Source organism: Ranitomeya imitator, chromosome 3 (assembly GCF_032444005.1).
Source record: "Ranitomeya imitator isolate aRanImi1 chromosome 3, aRanImi1.pri, whole genome shotgun sequence".
Classification (NCBI taxonomy): domain Eukaryota; kingdom Metazoa; phylum Chordata; class Amphibia; order Anura; family Dendrobatidae; genus Ranitomeya; species Ranitomeya imitator.
Genome location: NC_091284.1, coordinates 116,718,882 through 116,737,950, shown reverse-complemented (window position 1 = coordinate 116,737,950; position 19,069 = coordinate 116,718,882). Strand labels below are relative to the sequence as shown.

General features: G+C 41.3%; 1 protein-coding gene across 1 annotated transcript in view; it reads right to left on the bottom strand.

Moving 5' to 3' along the window:
- Positions 1 to 872: 872 nt before the first annotated feature.
- The window catches only part of CUX1 (cut like homeobox 1), a 484,034-nt gene continuing 465,837 nt past the window's right edge, over positions 873 to 19,069 (bottom strand). The window contains exons 21-23 of the mRNA XM_069761315.1: positions 14,439 to 14,519; positions 12,423 to 12,487; positions 873 to 3,033 (exon numbers count right to left, since the gene is read on the bottom strand). Of these exons, the coding sequence (XP_069617416.1) occupies positions 2,970 to 3,033; positions 12,423 to 12,487; positions 14,439 to 14,519 (210 nt within the window). The 3' untranslated portion in view covers positions 873 to 2,969. The remainder of the gene's footprint in view (positions 3,034 to 12,422; positions 12,488 to 14,438; positions 14,520 to 19,069) is intronic.

Genomic DNA, 19,069 nt, shown 5'->3' with positions numbered 1-19,069 from the left:
TTATTTATTAATGGTTTGCTGTTGTATGACTATCTGGATTAAAGGGATAATCATTCAAATTTAGAAAATTGCTAATTTTTTAACATTTTTCTCAAATTTTTTATATTTTTTATAAATAAACACAAAAAATGTTGAACTAAATTTACCATTATCATAAAGTATAATGTGTCACGAAAAAACAATCTCAAAATCACTGGGATTTGTTGAAGCGTTGCAGAGTTATTACCACATAAAGTGACACTGGTCAGATTTCAAAAATTTGGCTCGGTCACTAAGGGGTTAAAAATCCCATACCCACTGGGCTTCTATTTAACGCAGCGTAAACTCACCCGCGGTGTGGGTTTACGAGCTGCAGCATGTCAATTATCTGCAGCGGAAACTCTGCGCAGTCTCATCCATAGCCAAGCACTAGATGCGGTAAATCTTCGTGGTTCACTGTACACATGCAGATTTTACTGTGTGATTAGAACGCAGTGTTTTGGACATAACAAAAATACGCTGCATCCAAAACGCTGCTATTTCCTGATCGTGGGCACATAGCCTAAAGGGTACTAACTGCTTAAAAATTTTGTATTTAACAATTAAGCAATTTAAAGAGGGTTTTGAATCAATCTGATGAGTTCTCTAAAAAAGACAGAAACCCTTGTTATCAGCAGTTATATTTTTCTATAGTTACACACTTTCCATGAAGTGCTAGAGCAAATGTAGTATTACATTCAATTGATTGGGCAACAATGTAATATTTGGCTCTGCTATCCATAAGAGTTGTCCTCATGAGACAATCCCTTTGAGTCTAAAAAATAATAATTGCAGTTAACACAAAATAATGAACAATAATAAATCTCACTGTAAGTAAAAGTAGGACAAGATCGCAGCTTCCAAACCCAAACTTTATTATATTTCAATATAAATTTTAACTTTCTAAATAACATCATATTTCATTTATTTGAGCAAACCAGAAATATCAGATGATTGATTTCTAATATCGACATGCAGTTAGGGAGACGAGACAGGCCATATCGTCCTTCTTGTAAATCTATTTCAATGTCTTACAGCAGGAGGGCTTGTCATCAATACAGAAAAGTACGTATAATCAAGAAAAACAATCACATTTAAATTTAAAGAAACCTAAGAGGAACCTATATCCAGCTGCATTCCATATGTATCCGTAATGTTCAAGAGCATTAACAGAGACAAGTAATATCTATATGATTAAAGTAATGCTGCATATTCGCTACCCTGCTCCAATGTGTCTTATGATATCTTTATGGTAAAGTCAACCTCCCGTGAAGCTATGGTTTAGATATATATATATATACGGTAATATTCTGTTAGTTCAGAGAAAAAGTGATTTATGAGAAAATAAGATAACCAATTTGCATTTATAGAAGAAATTGATTTGCATTTTAATTAAAACCTGTCCCAAACATGCAACAAAAATAATCATCCATCCGACTAATTATTGATTATTTCTCTATTAGGAGAGAAGTCCGCTGTCGATAAACTTTTCCTAATGAACCATGCTATTGATTATCGTCTTACTATACCCACCCAATTATACATAACCCCGTCAATGCTTTGTCACCAGTAAAGGGCAGGTTTCAAAAATGATAAATTGCCATGGATGGTATCGGAGATGGTAAATGGACTTTCAGGCTTGCAATTCCCAAGTAATTGTACACATTTTATTATGGCAGACACAGGAACCAATAAAAGGGGCTCTGAAAAAAGCCATGTGAATGAAATGGTGGTCAATAATGCTCACCTATTCTCCATTTATTCTGTATAGGACTACCACAGATAGCCGAGTGCAGCCTTCAGTGGGTCTTCAGCACCCCCATTAATGATTAATGGAGTGGATGCGCACATGATCGACCGCCACTTCATTCACACAGAGCTCTTCAAAGCTCCAGTTGTCATGATCAGGTGGGGGTCCCAGCGGGTGGACCTACAGGAATCGGAAAGTTATCCAATATCACGATCAACTTGGTACAACCCCTTTATTTAAGAATGACCTATCACTTGCCATAAATATCATTTCTTACCAGGTGTAAATGCTGGTGTTCCTCTGACTCTGGAGTTTTTTTTTTCCTTTTGCTCCTGTATCTCTCCATTCCCAAAATAAGGCTTATCTTCACTGTATATGAATCTAGTCTTGTTAGTCAACTGGGCGTGGTCCTCAAGAAGACTCCCACAGAGACGAGTTGAGGAACACACCCTCTGAAAAGTGAAGGTTTACCAACTGGGAAGAGGGGGCCATAACTCAAGAATTGAAAGGTGCAGGGACAAAAAAAACAATACCAGGTTCAGAACAGCTGCACTTTGCCATCTTTATGGGAAAAGATAGGTCATCTTTAAGAAAAAAAATAACACAACTGCAGACTGCGTACTAGCAATAGCTACTAAGGGTCCATGGCGGGCTCATACATCTTATAATGCTGGAATTTAAGATATGGGAAACTGCATATTCTTCATTCTCATTATGTACACTGTGTTGGCTTTATTATACTAATATACAAAGTTCTAGCACTTTCGACCATGTCATACATAATAGGCTGGAAATATGCAATCCTCATTAATGATGTCTCTGACAATACAAACATATGTGTAGTGCTGATCGTCTACTGCCGTACAATGACTAGACATATAAACTACCTGCAATGTACAGACTGGCTTTTATGCCATGTTTTCAATCCAAGGGATGTTAAAATCATAAGAAGAGCCTCCTAGTGAAATCCTGCTATTGACTTAGTACCAAGTGAGAGCAAAGGGTAAATGGATAGTCGCCTTGTTAAATATGTATAAGAAGAACATTTTCTCCGCTCCGGTGTCTGCCACTTTCCTCTATTGTAAAGCTAGTCTAGGTCAAGCAGCTGTGCATAATGCATGGGTCAGGGAAAGCAGCCTATAAAAATACATCCGGTCATTTGGTCCTAGGGGGATTAGGACGCCCCCGTCTTGAAGATTCTCTACTCCTGCCACATGGCTCCGTTCTCTCCGTTCTCATGGAATTTGTGCAAATGGTCGGAGTATCTAAAAGTGAAAGATCAAGTAGAGGATTACTGGAGGCTATTACCAGATGTAATTAAAATGACAATGTAATAGCAGAAAAACTCTCATGTGTATTTCTATTTTGCAAAAAAAATTACAAAGTAATACATTTAGGCTATTATGCAGTAATATATTGATATTTGTGTAAGTTACATATTAATAAATTCATGCTGCCAGGTCGGCTTCTGACACCTCCGCTTTTTTAGTAAAAAGACGGCAGCGACTTTCGCTTGTGCAATTTCACATAATTAGTTCTGGGTGGATACTTTCACTAAAACAAGGTGTACGCACAACACTCGGGATTTGTGATATATTGATTAAATGCGGACATGTCGCTGCTTGCCATGAATTATGGCAATTTAGTATTGTAATCCATCTCAGGTTTTCAGTTGTGCACCCCTCCCGCATATAAGGACTTTCACTTTTCTACGTGACTGTGCCTATACCACATACGTAATCATGCTGAAATGTTTTCATTATATAATATTGTATTTTAATCAGAATGTTAAACATTGTGAAAAACAAAGATATGGAAAAATATTGCTGTTTTTTTTCCTGAATTTTTTTTATATAGAAAATCTGCTGCATTTGACAGTTCAAGCAAAGTGGATGTGATTTCATGAAAACTCATGCCCACTATGTTATTTATTTATTTTGCTCACTGATATAGCACCATTATATTCCACAGCACCACTTTACAGACATCATTATCATCACTGTCCCCGATGGGGCTCACAATCTACATTCCCTATCAGTATGTCTTCGGAATGTGGGAGGAAAGCGGAGAACCCGGAGGAAACCCACGCAAACATGGGGAGAACAAACAAACTCCTTGCAGATGTTGTCCTAGGTGGGATTTGAACCCAGGACACCAGTGCCATTGAATTAAGCTTTTGATATGTGGGTTTTTTTGGTGCATTTTAGGTTGCCCTGTGATAAGCTTTACAAGCATTTGGATCTTGACAATGGTTTCAACTTTTAGGGTACGTGCACATGGCATCTTTTTTCATGTGGATTCCACCAGCCAAAACAACTTGTTGTATATATGTTAGTCTTTTGTAACTTCTATTAACTGCAGCAGTCTTCGAAAGAAGAGAGGCAACTAAAATAAGTAACCTGACCATTCTTCAGGTGACGCTTGCTTTTAGGCTGCCACTATTTTATACGTAAAATGAAAAAAAAAAAAGGCACAAAAACGAAAAAAAAAAAAAAAGACATTTCAGGAAAAACACCGCTGGCATTTTCCTGATGCATGTTCAGTTTCAAATGCTATGTGGGTGCACAGGCATCTATAAGACACTGTGTACATATACTTTTAGCCTTCCCTGAACAGTAAGGGGTTTTTCAAATGACTTTTAATGGAGCAATATAAGTAGGTCAAGACAGTGATAAAAACCTGAAGGTTCTGATCTTGGAAGCAAAGCGGTGTCGAGATTGGTTATTAACAGAAGTAGTTGGTATAAAATCAAAGATAGATCAGATCACCGTCAGTGTCCGGATTATAAAGGTTAAGTGTTCATACAGCTTTTCAGAAAACAAGAGTTATTTGCAGCACTCTCAGGGCAAAAAGAGCGACGGAGTCAAGAAACTGCACAAGAATCCATGTGGTGTAAATATCCAGCCAATATTGAGTAATGACTGCACTCACCAAAGAGTGGAAAAGCAGAAAAAAAATGTCACTCCTCCAAATGTGAAAAAACAGCAACGTTTCAATCTTCATGGTTTTCATTGAGCTTATACATTGTAGACTTGTATAAGTAGATATTAAAGCAATTGAACAATTGCATATGTTGCATCGGCCCCTATTCATAAAACTTTGAGATATGCATTTTATGTGGTTTCTGTTGTCTTTTTATTCTTTTTATTATTATTTAGTTAACATTAACACTGCGCTTTAACTAAATATAGAACTGAATATTGCGTCCACTTGACCAGATTTCTAACATCTCACTTGGACTTGGGCGTTAAGTTCTTTCCTCCTCCTCTATAATGGTCACAATGGCTGCGGATGCATCCAGTTTCATTAAGTTTTGGGGCAAATCTTTAGGAGTTGTGTTGTGTATTGGAGTATTTATATAGCTTCAGTTGAGCTTTGAGGCAGAATTTTGGGGGTTACCGGATATATGAGTGCACTGCCAATCTGACATTGCCGGCTTTTGTATAACCTTTCTCCTCCCTTCCAGATTGGACATTGTTGCACCATTTGGTGTTGTAGTATGTGAAATATAACATTTAGTTTAGTTTCTGCCATGTCACTGACGTAATTCCTGACTTTCTTTTTAGTTTCTGGAGCAGAAGATTTGTGAGCTACTGTCAGAAGGGATGCCGAATGGTTTACTGTGCCAACAGCAACCTATGGGGACTGGTAAATAATTCCTGTTATCACTTGCCAATAAGAATATCATTGTAAGGTGTGGAGTGAATTTTGTGAGTTGGCTGAGATATAATCAGGTTGACATTGGGGACAAAAGCATTTGGAGGTAAATGGGATTGTGGTAGTTTCTCAGCATAAGTCACCAGGAGTTAGGGTACCGTCACACAGTGGCATTTTGATCGCTACGACGCCACGATCCGTGACGCTCCAGCATCGTAACAATATCGTTCCAGCGTCGTAGACTGCTGTCACACTTTGCAATGTACGACGCTGGAGCGATAATTTCACGACGTATTTGCGATGTAGAAGCCGTTGGTTACTATGCGCACATCGTATACAATATCGTGCACACCTTTGTTACACCATGCGATCATGCCGCCACAGCAGGACACTAGACGACGAAAGAAAGTTTCAAACGATCTGCTACGACGTACGATTCTCAGCAGGGTCCCTGATCGCAGGAGCGTGTCAGACACTGCGAGATCGCTGGAACGTCACGGATATATCGCTGGAACGTCACGGATCGTGCCGTCGTAGCGATCAAAATGCCACTGTGTGACGGTACCCTTAGTCTCCATATTCCACTGAGGGACAGGTCAGATGTTTCTACAAAGCTAATAGCCACCAAGCTGTATGGTTGATGAGGAATAGATTATGCAAGGACATAGATGTCCAATTTCATATTCAGAATTAATAAAATTCCTCCAGGACACAGAGATCATCTGTTTTATTCTTTACCTTTTGAGTCGTCTTTGTCTTCTTATTTCTGATCCATATCACTCTGGAACCTTGTCCCATCATTAAAATTTTATAAGAATCAGGCAAAAGGTAGCAAATGATAAACCAAAAAATAGGAGTAAAAAATAACCTATCAATTATATAATCAAAATCTTGTTCAAGTAGACAACCAAATCTTCAAACCAAAAAAACTGCTTGAACACCTAAATCCATATTAACCACATAATACACAAAAGTAATCTTCATAATAAACATAATTTTATTAAAGACACCAATCTAAATTTACACAAGACATGATAAAAAACATATAACAAATTTAAAAACACACAAGGGGAGCAAGGCAACAAACATAGTACAAATATAATTAATGGTAGAAAAAAGTAAAATTCACTCCATAATCAATATAATAATCAATAAAGTGCTGTATATGCAGCAAATCCAGATGATACTGGTACGCAAAGAGGAGTACTCAGTACTTAATAGTTTATAATCTGTTAATCAATAAGGTGTCATATACATAATAAATCCAAATAATACATATTAGATCCAGATGGTGCTGGTAAGCAAAAAGGAGTGCTCAGTGCTCAAAAATGTATAATCTATTAATCAATAAGGTGCCATATACATAATAAATCCAGATAATACTGGTGAGCAAAAAAAGCACTGAGTGCACACATAGCAAAATGTACATATATGCCCATAAATATTGTAAAATGCCCTGACGAAGCAACATGTGAAACGCGCGTTGGAGTGGGGGGTAGCAGTGGCACCACGCTTAAGATGAATTCCGGTTAGTATATGCAGATATATGCCTTACTACTACTTTTTATGGACAAGGTTATTGATTACTGTTTGCACTTTGGCACTTTACAATATTTATGGGCATATACGGTATGTACATTTTGCTATGTGTGCACTGAGTGCTTTTTTTGCTCACCAGTATTATCTGGATTTATTATGTATATGGCACCTTATTGATTAATAGATTATACATTTTTGAGCACTGAGCACTCCTTTTTGCTTACCAGCACCATCTGGATCTAATATGTATTATTTGGATTTATTATGTATATGACACCTTATTGATTAACAGATTATAAACTATTAAGTACTAAGTGCTCCTCTTTGCGTACCAGTATCATCTGGATTTGCTACATATACAGCACTTTATTGATTATAATATTGATTATGGAGCGAATTTTTTCTTTTTTCTACCATTAATTATATTTGTACTACGTTTGGTGCCCTGCTCCCCTTGTGTTTTTTAATTTGTTATATGTTTTTTATCATGTCTTGTGTAAATTTGGATTGGTGTATTTAATAAAATTGTGTTTATTATGAAGATTAATATGGATTTAGGTGTTCAAGCAGTTTTTTTGGTTTAAAGGTAGCAAATGACTCTGGATGGCGTTGCATACATACTTTCAAGACAGACTGTTGTGGTCAAGGTACATGGATAACCTTGAATAGTGTAAACTAGATTGATTTATACAGGCAGCAGCCTCACTATTGAGTACTTTAATAATAATAATAATAATAATAATAATACTTTACCCTTCACTAAACCAGATACAATCTTATTATCTCATACTTGCCGATGACTAATTTTCGGGTCTGTGTGGTCATCAAGTTTACTGGAGCCATTAAGGTGGCCTGCCTTTAGGTTTTTAGGTCCGTGAAAATCATTAGATATCACAGGTCACAAGCCTCTTAATTTAGCGGTTATGTCTTTTTAGATTCCTTTTGCCCATGAGGGAAGAATTTAGGTAACTAGCGGCATTAAATCAAAATTGGGCTACACATTTTCTGTGAGGTTTGGAAAAAAGACTAGAGGTGATGCTTTTGTTGGGTGGAGGTCAGCGCTCCATGTAAACGTACACAGACTCCTCCTTGGCGGCTGATGGTTACTATGGAGATAAAGTGGTGGACTTGATGGCTGACTTTCTCACCAGGAGTCCGTGGATTGGCATATTGCTTCAATTGCAGTGATAAGTTACAACTTCAACTGGATTAATGGTCGAATTTGAAATCAAATCTGTGGCAGACCCAAATCCAATGAAGGAATTCATGATGTGTGTTATTGGGCAAAAGATAGCGGGATGAGCGTCACTGGGAAGGGTTAAAATGTTGGTCTTTGCAGTCTTCCAGATCCAGTATCACTGCTAACACTTACTCCTCCCGAGAGAAAAAAGTGTCGCTTCCGATTGGTGCCGCAACTGTTCTCCACTCAGGGCTACAGAAAACTCAGACAGGTACAAGACAAAGCTGTGCCTAATTTTACCACAACCATGTACTTTTTTCCCTTTTGCTTACCAGTTTACCTTGTAATTCATGTACAAACATATTGCACCCTAGAGAATGCTCCTTTTTGTTTTTATTTTCCCCTCAACCAGCTATATGTGATGCCAGGTGAGGGCCTAAAAACCTAAGCCAAATATATACACCAGTGAGAGCATCCTTTATTGTGTGAATCCTGCTCTTTAAGTGGATCCTGACATGAGTTTCATACTGCCTTAACCACAGGCAGCATAATCAGACACTGGCTGTGTTACCGCAGCAGTTTGTGTTTTGCTCTGCAATGCTGCAGTTCTTCAGAGAAAACGTACTCTGAACAGTCGGTTGGGTACTATGGCCCCGAATTATCAAAGCTTTTTTGTAAAAAAAAAAAAAAAAAAAAAGTTGCATGCAAGGTTTCAAAAGTTGCAAGCTTTTGGCATAACTTGGGAGTTGCGGCAAAATTTTGTGACTTTTGGTGTATACATGCCAGTTTCTTCCAACTCTGTCCAAATGGGCGGTGCTGGGATGGGACGGGGGCTTGATGCCACAGATCATCTAATGCATGCTGTGGCATTCTGTACTCCAGAAATCTCACTCCAGTCCCGGACTAGAGTAAGATTTCTGGTGTGGCGCACGCCACTAGTCAGACACTCCAGATTCATGAAGAGGCAATCACCTCTTCATGAATCAAGACTCCACCATGCCCCCTCTTCAAGACCAGCAAGAAAACTGCCGGTCTTGATGAATCGGGGCCTTTGTGTCTTGGATGACTAGTCTGAGGAATGTCCCCCACGACATCTCCCTGCCCTGCCAGACTAGTTATACTATTTCAGAGTAAAACAAACACGGTGGCAATAACGCGGGTATTGTTTCATTATGCTGCCCATCATCAAGTGACATCAATCTTGACATGCTTTATGACATCCTGAGCAAATGCCATTTCCAGAGGACATGGTGCTATAAATGACACGTGTATTCTTGGGAGAATTAGATAGTCCCGTTTAATTATCAAAAATGTTTCTACTTGTAAATGATTCTGTTCCCATACAATATTATATTGGAAAATTGCTCAAAATGTAATTTTCTAATATGATGACTCCAAACACAACTTTAAGAATCTATGGGGACATGTATCTACTGTTTTGATGAGGGGCGCTAACCGCAGTCAGTGAGAAGAGCAATCCACGTCCATAGTCCCAGATTCCTTGTTTGACATCACATATTGTTTGAAGCTTCAGCATCTGACTACATCGCACGGAGCATGGATAGGGTTTCAGTGTAATGGACATTTATAGGACGGCATAAACCTAAAACAACATTGAATGCACCAGACAAATCAAGAGATACCTAGATCCAAAAGATCATACTATGCCACCTGACGAAGCCACTACAGGTGAAACGCGCGTCGAGGCTTCCCTCTCTGCAGGCAGCACCTTGTAATTTATCGCCAACATGTCCCAAGGTAACGGTACATCATTTTTGTTATACACATTGCATGCATAACTGCGTTGCCTGGACTATGTTAAGCATTCCCTGCCTCTTTATTATGTACAGGGTGTGACTACGGGGGTTCACTCATTTCAATATTCTGTGCACATTTAGGAGTGTTACCCTAGTATGATCATTTAGTACTTGTTGGCATGCTGTCAGAGTAGGGTGCTCGGATTTTTTCATGTCATCTTCAGCATTGTTTTTTGCCATCTTTATATACTATCTTTTAGCTGTTGTCTTTTCCCTTACACCTTTTGTCTATATATTGTGATTATTTATAGCATGTTCTTGTATATTTAATACTTTAATAAACTATTTTTTGCATATTATCTTTATACCTCTATTTTTTCATGACAGACTTCTGGTCAATGACCATTTCTAGTATGATCTTTTGGATCTAGGTATCACTTGATTTGTCTGGTGCGTTCAATGTTGTTTTAGGTTTATATGGTTAGGCCTAGAGGTATGCCCCCTGTTGGCCGAGAGGGCACCATCGTTTAGGCGTTTTTTTTTATTTATAGGATGGTATAATGCTTTGATAATGCTTTAAGTTAATATTCTGAGCTCTAATGGTGACACAATCCTATACTCCATACTTCTGTGTTTTTTATATATATTTTCATCAGCATGAATAGTAAAAAATAAGAGGAAATTGTTTGTAAAGCGTACTTTTTTGGATGCATGAATATTTCCAGTGGGAAATGTAAGGAAGCATGTAATCTCAGTAACAGTGGTATCATGATGACATGAGTACTGTATGTGCTAGGAAATCCCTCATTGCCTTATTTACAGCATATACTTCATAGGATCAATCTCATGTGCCTAACTGTAATGTTCATACCTTCCCAGTGTAAAGGTACGGAGACCAAATGCATGGAATCTGTGAACAATGACCTTGATATTGTGCCTTGGCTGCAGGTTATCCTATTTTTAACCTTTTAATATCCAAAACCCTATATTAAAGGGATTCTGTTAGCAGATATTTACTACTTATTCTGAGAGCAGCATAATGTAGGACCAGAGACCCTGATTCCGGGGATGTGTCACTTGCTCAGCAGCTTGCTGTAGTTTCAATACAATCAGTGTTTTATCAGCAGGAGAGTGTCACTGAAGGACTAGCTGTCTCATGCAAGGTAGTCCAGCTAGTTTGTGTTAACCCGCCACCACCTCTGATTGGAAGCTAGCTGAGAATGTATACTGTATACAGAAAGCTGCCTGTTGTGAATTCTGTTGTCAAGCTCCCTCTTGTGGTCATGAATGGTACTTCGGCTGGTTCTGTCCATGGGCTTCCTCTGGTGGTTGTGAGTGGAGCTGCGACTTCTGAGTTTCCTTCCACAGGTGACGAGGTTAATTCGTTAGCTGGCTGCTCTATTTAACTCCACTTAGATCTTTGCTCCATGCCACCTGTCAATGTTCCAGTATTGGTCTAGTTCTCTCCTCGATCGTTCTTGTGACCTGTCTTCCCAGCAGAAGCTAAGTTCCTGCTTGTTTTTCTCTGGTTTGCTATTTTTCTGTCCAGCTTGCTATTTTGATTTTTGTCTTGCTTGCTGGAAGCTCTGGGACGCAGAGGGAGCGCCTCCGCACCGAGAGTCGGTGCGGAGGGTCTTTTTGCGCCCTCTGCGTGGTCTTTTTGTAGTTTTTCGTGCTGACCGCAAAGTTACCTTTCCTATCCTCTGTCTGTTCAGTAAGTCGGGCCTCACTTTGCTAAATCTATTTCATCTCCGTGTTTGTAATTTTCATCTTTACTCACAGTCATTATATGTGGGGGGCTGCCTTTTCCTTTGGGGAATTTCTCTGAGGCAAGGTAGGCTTTATTTTTCTATCTCTAGGGCTAGCTAGTTTCTTAGGCTGTGTCGAGTTGCATAGGGAGCGTTAGGAGCAATCCACGGCTATTTCTAGTGTGTGTGATAGGATTAGGGAATGCGGTCAGCAGAGTTCCCACGTCTCAGAGCTCGTCCTATATTATTAGTAACTATCAGGTCATTCCGTGTGCTCTTAACCACCAGGTCCATTATTGTCCTTACCACCAGGTCATAACAGCTGCCAATTAGGGGAGTGGGCTGGATTATACAGGGCTCAGCATTCAGAGCACTGCTTCATCTACAGGAGAGAAAACAGTGATTTTATCAAAACTGCACCAAGCAGCCCAGTAAGTGACACATTGCTGGAATCACACTCTCAGCCCCTATATCATGCTGCTCTCATATTATATAGAAAAACCTGATGACATATTCCCTTTAAAGTAGCTATTGTGATATACATTCGTTATGTCATGACATATGTAGGTCAGCTAAGCTTTCAAGTCATCACAGACTACGAGGGTCACCATTTTAGCTTCTACCAATTATGTAAGATTGTTACAGGGATGTAGGAAAGAGTAAAAATAATACAGACTAAAATGTATAATTCTACATGTCTATACCTGTATAAGAAAGTTTTCTAAATGCAAAACCAAAAGCAGTAAGATCTCCCCAGACTGACATTTACTTACTTCTTTGCGCAATAGGCGGCACAATCTCTTCCCACACTTTCACTCCAAGCAGTTTTGTACAGGACCTAATAAATAAATAGATAATGTGTATTTGTATTCAGTATTAATGTAAGAATTAAACCCTTAAGCCCCTCAAACACCTTTGATTGGTAGTATAGCCGACCGTTTGGCCAGCACATATCTCAATAGTCTCTCCCATGCACAGGAGCACTCGCTCGGCTAAGTGCTCCCGTGTTCTCTATGAAAGAGCAGCTGCCGGACATCTCTGGCGGCGGCTTATCTCAGGAAGAAGGAAGGGATCAGCAGTCCGCAACCAGACATGCTTAATCCTTACCTTCCCCAGCAATAATCTGTCTGTCACTCCCATGCACACTAGAATGTCAGCAGATTCCGTCCTTTGGCCGACTTTAGTCTAATCTGTATGGGGGGAATAGGATGGACATAGATGGCATATAAATAGGTGGTGGGATAACGTTGTGTTCCCCTACAATGCCTGGAATGAAAAGCAGTAATGCGGGATGGCCCCTGGATTTCTCTGGCAAAGTTTCATTCTGACGTTCCTATTTCCATAATTGCAGCTGCTGTACCTCACAACTGTGACTTATACATAGGGGGACCCATCTTATCCTCCATTATTTACTCAGAGTCTTTAAAGAGCAGTCAAGATTTGGCTGTGTAACCTCAACAGACCTGTTCTTTTCCTTGTATGAAGACATTAGTAAAGCATATCTCTAAAAAGATCTTAATAATAATATAATTGTCACTGCGTTTGGTTGTGATTATTATATAATTGCCTGTAATTTAATAGCTCTACTGTTGGCTATGTGAGTATTATTCTCAGCTCTGCAATATGAAAAGTTTTTTTTCAGGTCACCTCTATCCTTCTTTGTTAAACCAGAACGGTCAGTCAAGGAAAAAGGGGGTGGAGATAGATGAAAAACAAGAAGGAGGAAAGGCACCGAACTGCTTGGCCACACCCAGTGTGCACTGGACGGAAAGGCACTGAACTGCTTGGCCACGCCCGGGGTGCACTGGGCGGAAAGGCACTAAACTGCTTGGCCACAAGCAGGGTGCACTGGGGGAAAGGCACAGAACTGCTTGGCCACGCCCAGGGTACACTGGGGGAAAAGTCACAGAACTGCTTGGCCACGCCCAGGGTACACTGGGGAAAGGCACAGAACTGCCTGGCCACCCCGAGGGTGCACTGGGGGAAAGGCTCTGAACTGCTTGGCCATGCCCAGGGTGCACTGGGGGGGACAGGAACAGAACTGCTTAGCCACGCCCAGGGTGCACTGGGGGAAAGGCACAGAACTGCTTGGCCACGTCGAGGGTGCACTGGGGGAAAGGCACAGAACTGCTTGGCAACACCCAGGGTGCCCTGGGCGGAAAGGCACTAAACTGCTTGGCCACACCCAGGGTGCACTGGGGGAAAGGCACAGAACTGCTTGGCCACACCCAGGGTGCACTGCGGAAAAGGCACAGAACTGCTTGGTCACACCCAGGGTGCACTGGGGAAAGGCACAGAACTGTTTGGCCACGCCGAGGGTGCACTGGGGAAAGGCACTGAACTGCTTGGCCACGCCCAGGGTGCACTTGGCCACACCGAGGGTGCACTGGGGGAAAGGCACTGAACTGCTTGGCCACGCCCAGGGTGCACTGGACACCTCATTAGTATATTTGAATGAAAGGAGAAATTCTGGCAAACACAGGAATGGAAACAAAAGGTCTGTTTTTATAGCCATACGAACTCCTGAACTTGGTCTGATTAGTCGTTTTGTGCTGACAGAGTCCCTTTAGGATTAATTGCTTTACATAAGCACCAACCCACTGTAAGCTCACGAAGAAGTCAGTGCATAAAATGATTGATTTTACAAAAAGCACAGAATGGTAATAAAGAGCAAAGTACCTAAACCACTAGGGAAAGAACTGCCACATATACCTTCACTAAGAAGAAAGCCTCAATATTAGTATTATTGTTTTATTACCAGGAACTTGATAATAGTTTCTGTTACTTACCAGGAACACCAGACAATGCAAGAAGAGTGTATAGAAAAACGCAATTGTGCGAGCCACCTTATTCGACAGAATGAGCCGTCCCTATTGAAAATTAAAGAAAAAGGCTATAAATACATTACCGTTACACAGTGTAGACAGGTAATCTGCGTCATTAGCCCTCACCTCCGCATATTCTGTATTATGAGGGTGTATGGAGTGTGGCGGATGGCAGAGGACCTGGCATGGACTTCTGTTATCATCCATCCACTGGACTATTCTAGTATATGTCATTATCAGCAGGGGACCTCTAGTATACAGCTCTCATGTCACACTTTTCCACAGATATCCTCTGCTCTAGTTACCCACACCACAGAAAAGGTAAATCAATATTTTATTTATTTTACTTACTTATAGAGCGCCACCATATTGCGCAGCTTTAACCGATACTGTCACCACTGTCCTCATTGGGGCTCACAATTTATATTCCCTATCAGTATGTCTTTGGATTGTGGGAGGAAATTGGAGGAAACCCACGCAAACAGAGGAACAACATACAAACTCCTTCCAGATATAAGGAATACTTATAATCAAAGTAGAATAGAAAATAAAATCTGAACACTTTAGGCTATGTGTAGACGTTGCTGATTTTTCGTGTTTTTTTCGAGTTTTACCAGGGCTGTGGAGTCGGTAAGCCACAGTTGCGACTCCGACTCCTGGATTTTATCAGGTTCCGACTCCGACTCCGACTCCTTTATAAATGGCCAATTCATAACAATAAATTTACTGTTGTCAAATATTAACATCGTGCTTATTCAGTTTCTCACCATCATATAAGTAATCAGACCACTTAGAGCAAAAACTATATTTATTAGAATACAATTAGAATATAGCAAATAACTTTTATAAACTTTTATAAACTCTTGTAAGTAAATATGCAATAAACACTGTTATGCAGTTAATAAGAAGAAATCTATAAATTTGTCCTCAGAAAAAGTATTGCCTCTGTCAGATCCTCCTTCATGGATGCCCTCAAATCTGATCTAATTATTTTGAGAGCAGAGAACGACCTCTCTACACTAACTTGGGTTGGTGGCAAAGCAGTAACCACTCGGGCAACATCTCTGACAATGTCAGGATACAGAGGAATCGCTTGTTGCACTGTTATTGTTGATGAACGGTCAAATTTCTCAATTTCTTTTAGTGCACATGAAAAATTCTGCTGAAATGTACTGGCTGTGTTCTTTGATGGGGATGACTTCTATGCGGGAACGTTTTGCACGGTCCTTGGGATCCAAATATTTTTCTAAATTAAATTCTTCATCAGTTGATGAGGGTGAAGATGTGGCAGGGCGATGTTATGGCTGGCAATCAGGCAACACAGCGTGCAGTAATCAGCGCACATACAGAGATCTGGCAATAACCAAAAACAATAGGACGAGCTCTGAGACGTGGAATCTCTGTAGACTGCAGTACCTGATCTATCCTCACACAACTATAAGCAGCAGTGGATTGCGCCTAACAACTACCTATGCAACTCGGCACTGCCTGAGGAGCTGACTAGCCTGAAGATAGAAATACAAGCCTGACTTACCTCAGAGAAATACCCCAAAGGAATAGGCAGCCCCCCACATATAATGACTGTTAGCAAGATGAAAAGACAAACGTAGGAATGAAATAGATTCAGCAAAGTGAGGCCCGATATTCTAGACAGAGCGAGGATAGCAAAGAGAACTATGCAGTCTACAAAAAACCCTAAAACGAAAACCACGCAAAGGGGCAAAAAGACCCACCGTGCCGAACTAACAGCACGGCGGTGCACCCCTCTGCTTCTCAGAGCTTCCAGCAAAAGACAATAGCAAGCTGGACAGAAAAAAACAGAAAACAAACTAGAAGCACTTATCTAGCAGAGCAGCAGGCCCAAGGAAAGATGCAGAAGCTCAGATCCAACACTGGAACATTGACAAGGAGCAAGGAAGACAGACTCAGGTGGAGCTAAATAGCAAGGCAGCCAACGAGCTCACCAAAACACCTGAGGGAGGAAGCCCAGAGACTGCAATACCACTTGTGACCACAGAAGTGAACTCAGCCACAGAATTCACAACAGTACCCCCCCCTTGAGGAGGGGTCACCGAACCCTCACCAGAACCCCCAGGCCGACCAGGATGAGCCACATGAAAGGCACGAACAAGATCTGGGGCATGGACATCAGAGGCAAAAACCCAGGAATTATCTTCCTGAGCATAACCCTTCCATTTGACCAGATACTGGAGTTTCCGTCTAGAGACACGAGAATCCAAAATCTTCTCCACAATATACTCCAATTCCCCCTCCACCAAAACAGGGGCAGGAGGCTCCACAGATGGAACCATAGGTGCCACGTATCTCCTCAACAACGACCTATGGAATACATTATGTATGGAAAAGGAGTCTGGGAGGGTCAGACGAAAAGACACCGGATTGAGAATCTCAGAAATCCTATACGGACCAATAAAACGAGGTTTAAATTTAGGAGAGGAAACCTTCATAGGAATATGACGAGAAGATAACCAAACCAAATCCCCAACACGAAGTCGGGGTCCCACACGGCGTCTGCGATTAGCGAAAAGCTGAGCCTTCTCCTGGGACAAGGTCAAATTGTCCACTACCTGAGTCCAGATCTGCTGCAACCTGTCCACCACAGAATCCACACCAGGACAGTCCGAAGACTCAACCTGTCCTGAAGAGAAACGAGGATGGAACCCAGAATTGCAGAAAAATGGAGAGACCAAGGTAGCCGAGCTGGCCCGATTATTAAGGGCGAACTCAGCCAACGGCAAAAATGACACCCAATCATCCTGGTCAGCGGAAACAAAACATCTCAGATATGTTTCCAAGGTCTGATTGGTTCGTTCGGTCTGGCCATTAGTCTGAGGATGGAAGGCCGAGGAGAAAGATAGGTCAATGCCCATCCTACCACAAAAGGCTCGCCAGAACCTCGAGACAAACTGGGAACCTCTGTCAGAAACAATATTCTCAGGAATGCCATGTAAACGAACCACATGCTGGAAGAACAAAGGCACCAAATCAGAGGAGGAAGGCAATTTAACCAAGGGCACCAGATGGACCATTTTAGAAAAGCGATCACAGACCACCCAAATGACCGACATTTTTTGAGAAACGGGAAGGTCAGAAATGAAATCCATCGAAATATGTGTCCAAGGCCTCTTCGGGACCGGCAAGGGCAAAAGCAACCCACTGGCACGTGAACAGCAGGGCTTAGCCCTAGCACAAATTCCACAGGACTGCACAAAAGCACGCACATCCCGTGACAGAGATGGCCACCAGAAGGATCTAGCAACCAACTCCCTGGTACCAAAGATTCCTGGATGACCGGCCAGCACCGAACAATGAAGTTCAGAGATAACTTTACTAGTCCACCTATCAGGGACGAACAGTTTCTCGGCCGGACAACGATCAGGTTTATTAGCCTGAAATTTCTGCAACACTCTCCGCAAATCAGGGGAGATGGCAGACACAATGACTCCTTCCTTGAGGATACTCGCCGGCTCAGATAACCCCGGAGAGTCGGGCACAAAACTCCTAGACAGAGCATCCGCCTTCACATTTTTAGAGCCCGGAAGGTATGAAATCACAAAATCAAAACAAGCAAAAAATAACGACCAACGGGCCTGTCTAGGATTCAAGCGCTTGGCAGACTCGAGATAAGTCAAGTTCTTATGATCAGTCAATACCACCACGCGATGCTTAGCACCCTCAAGCCAATGACGCCACTCCTCGAATGCCCACTTCATGGCCAGCAACTCTCGGTTGCCCACATCATAATTACGCTCAGCAGCAGAAAATTTCCTGGAAAAGAAAGCACATGGTTTGAACACTGAGCAACCAGAACCTCTCTGTGACAAAACCGCCCCTGCACCAATCTCAGAAGCATCAACCTCGACCTGGAACGGAAGAGAAACATCAGGTTGACACAACACAGGGGCACAGCAAAAACGACGCTTCAACTCCTGAAAAGCTTCCACGGCAGCAGAAGACCAATTAACCAAATCAGCACCCTTCTTGGTCAAATCGGTCAATGGTCTGGCAATGCTAGAAAAATTACAGATGAAGCGACGATAAAAATTAGCAAAGCCCAGGAATTTCTGCAGACTTTTTAGAGATGTCGGCTGAGTCCAATCCTGGATGGCCTGAACCTTAACCGGATCCATCTCGATAGTAGAAGGGGAAAAGATGAACCCCAAAAATGAAACTTTCTGCACACCGAAGAGACACTTTGATCCCTTCACGAACAAGGAATTAGCACGCAGTACCTGGAAAACCATTCTGACTTGCTTCACATGAGACTCCCAATCATCTGAGAAGATCAAAATGTCATCCAAGTAAACAATCAAGAATTTATCCAGATACTCACGGAAAATGTCATGCATAAAAGACTGAAAAACAGATGGAGCATTGGCAAGTCCGAACGGCATCACCAGATACTCAAAATGACCCTCGGGCGTATTAAATGCCGTTTTCCATTCATCTCCCTGCCTGATTCTCACCAGATTATACGCACCACGAAGATCAATCTTAGTAAACCAACTAGCCCCCTTAATCCGAGCAAACAAGTCAGAAATCAATGGCAAGGGATACTGAAACTTAACAGTGAT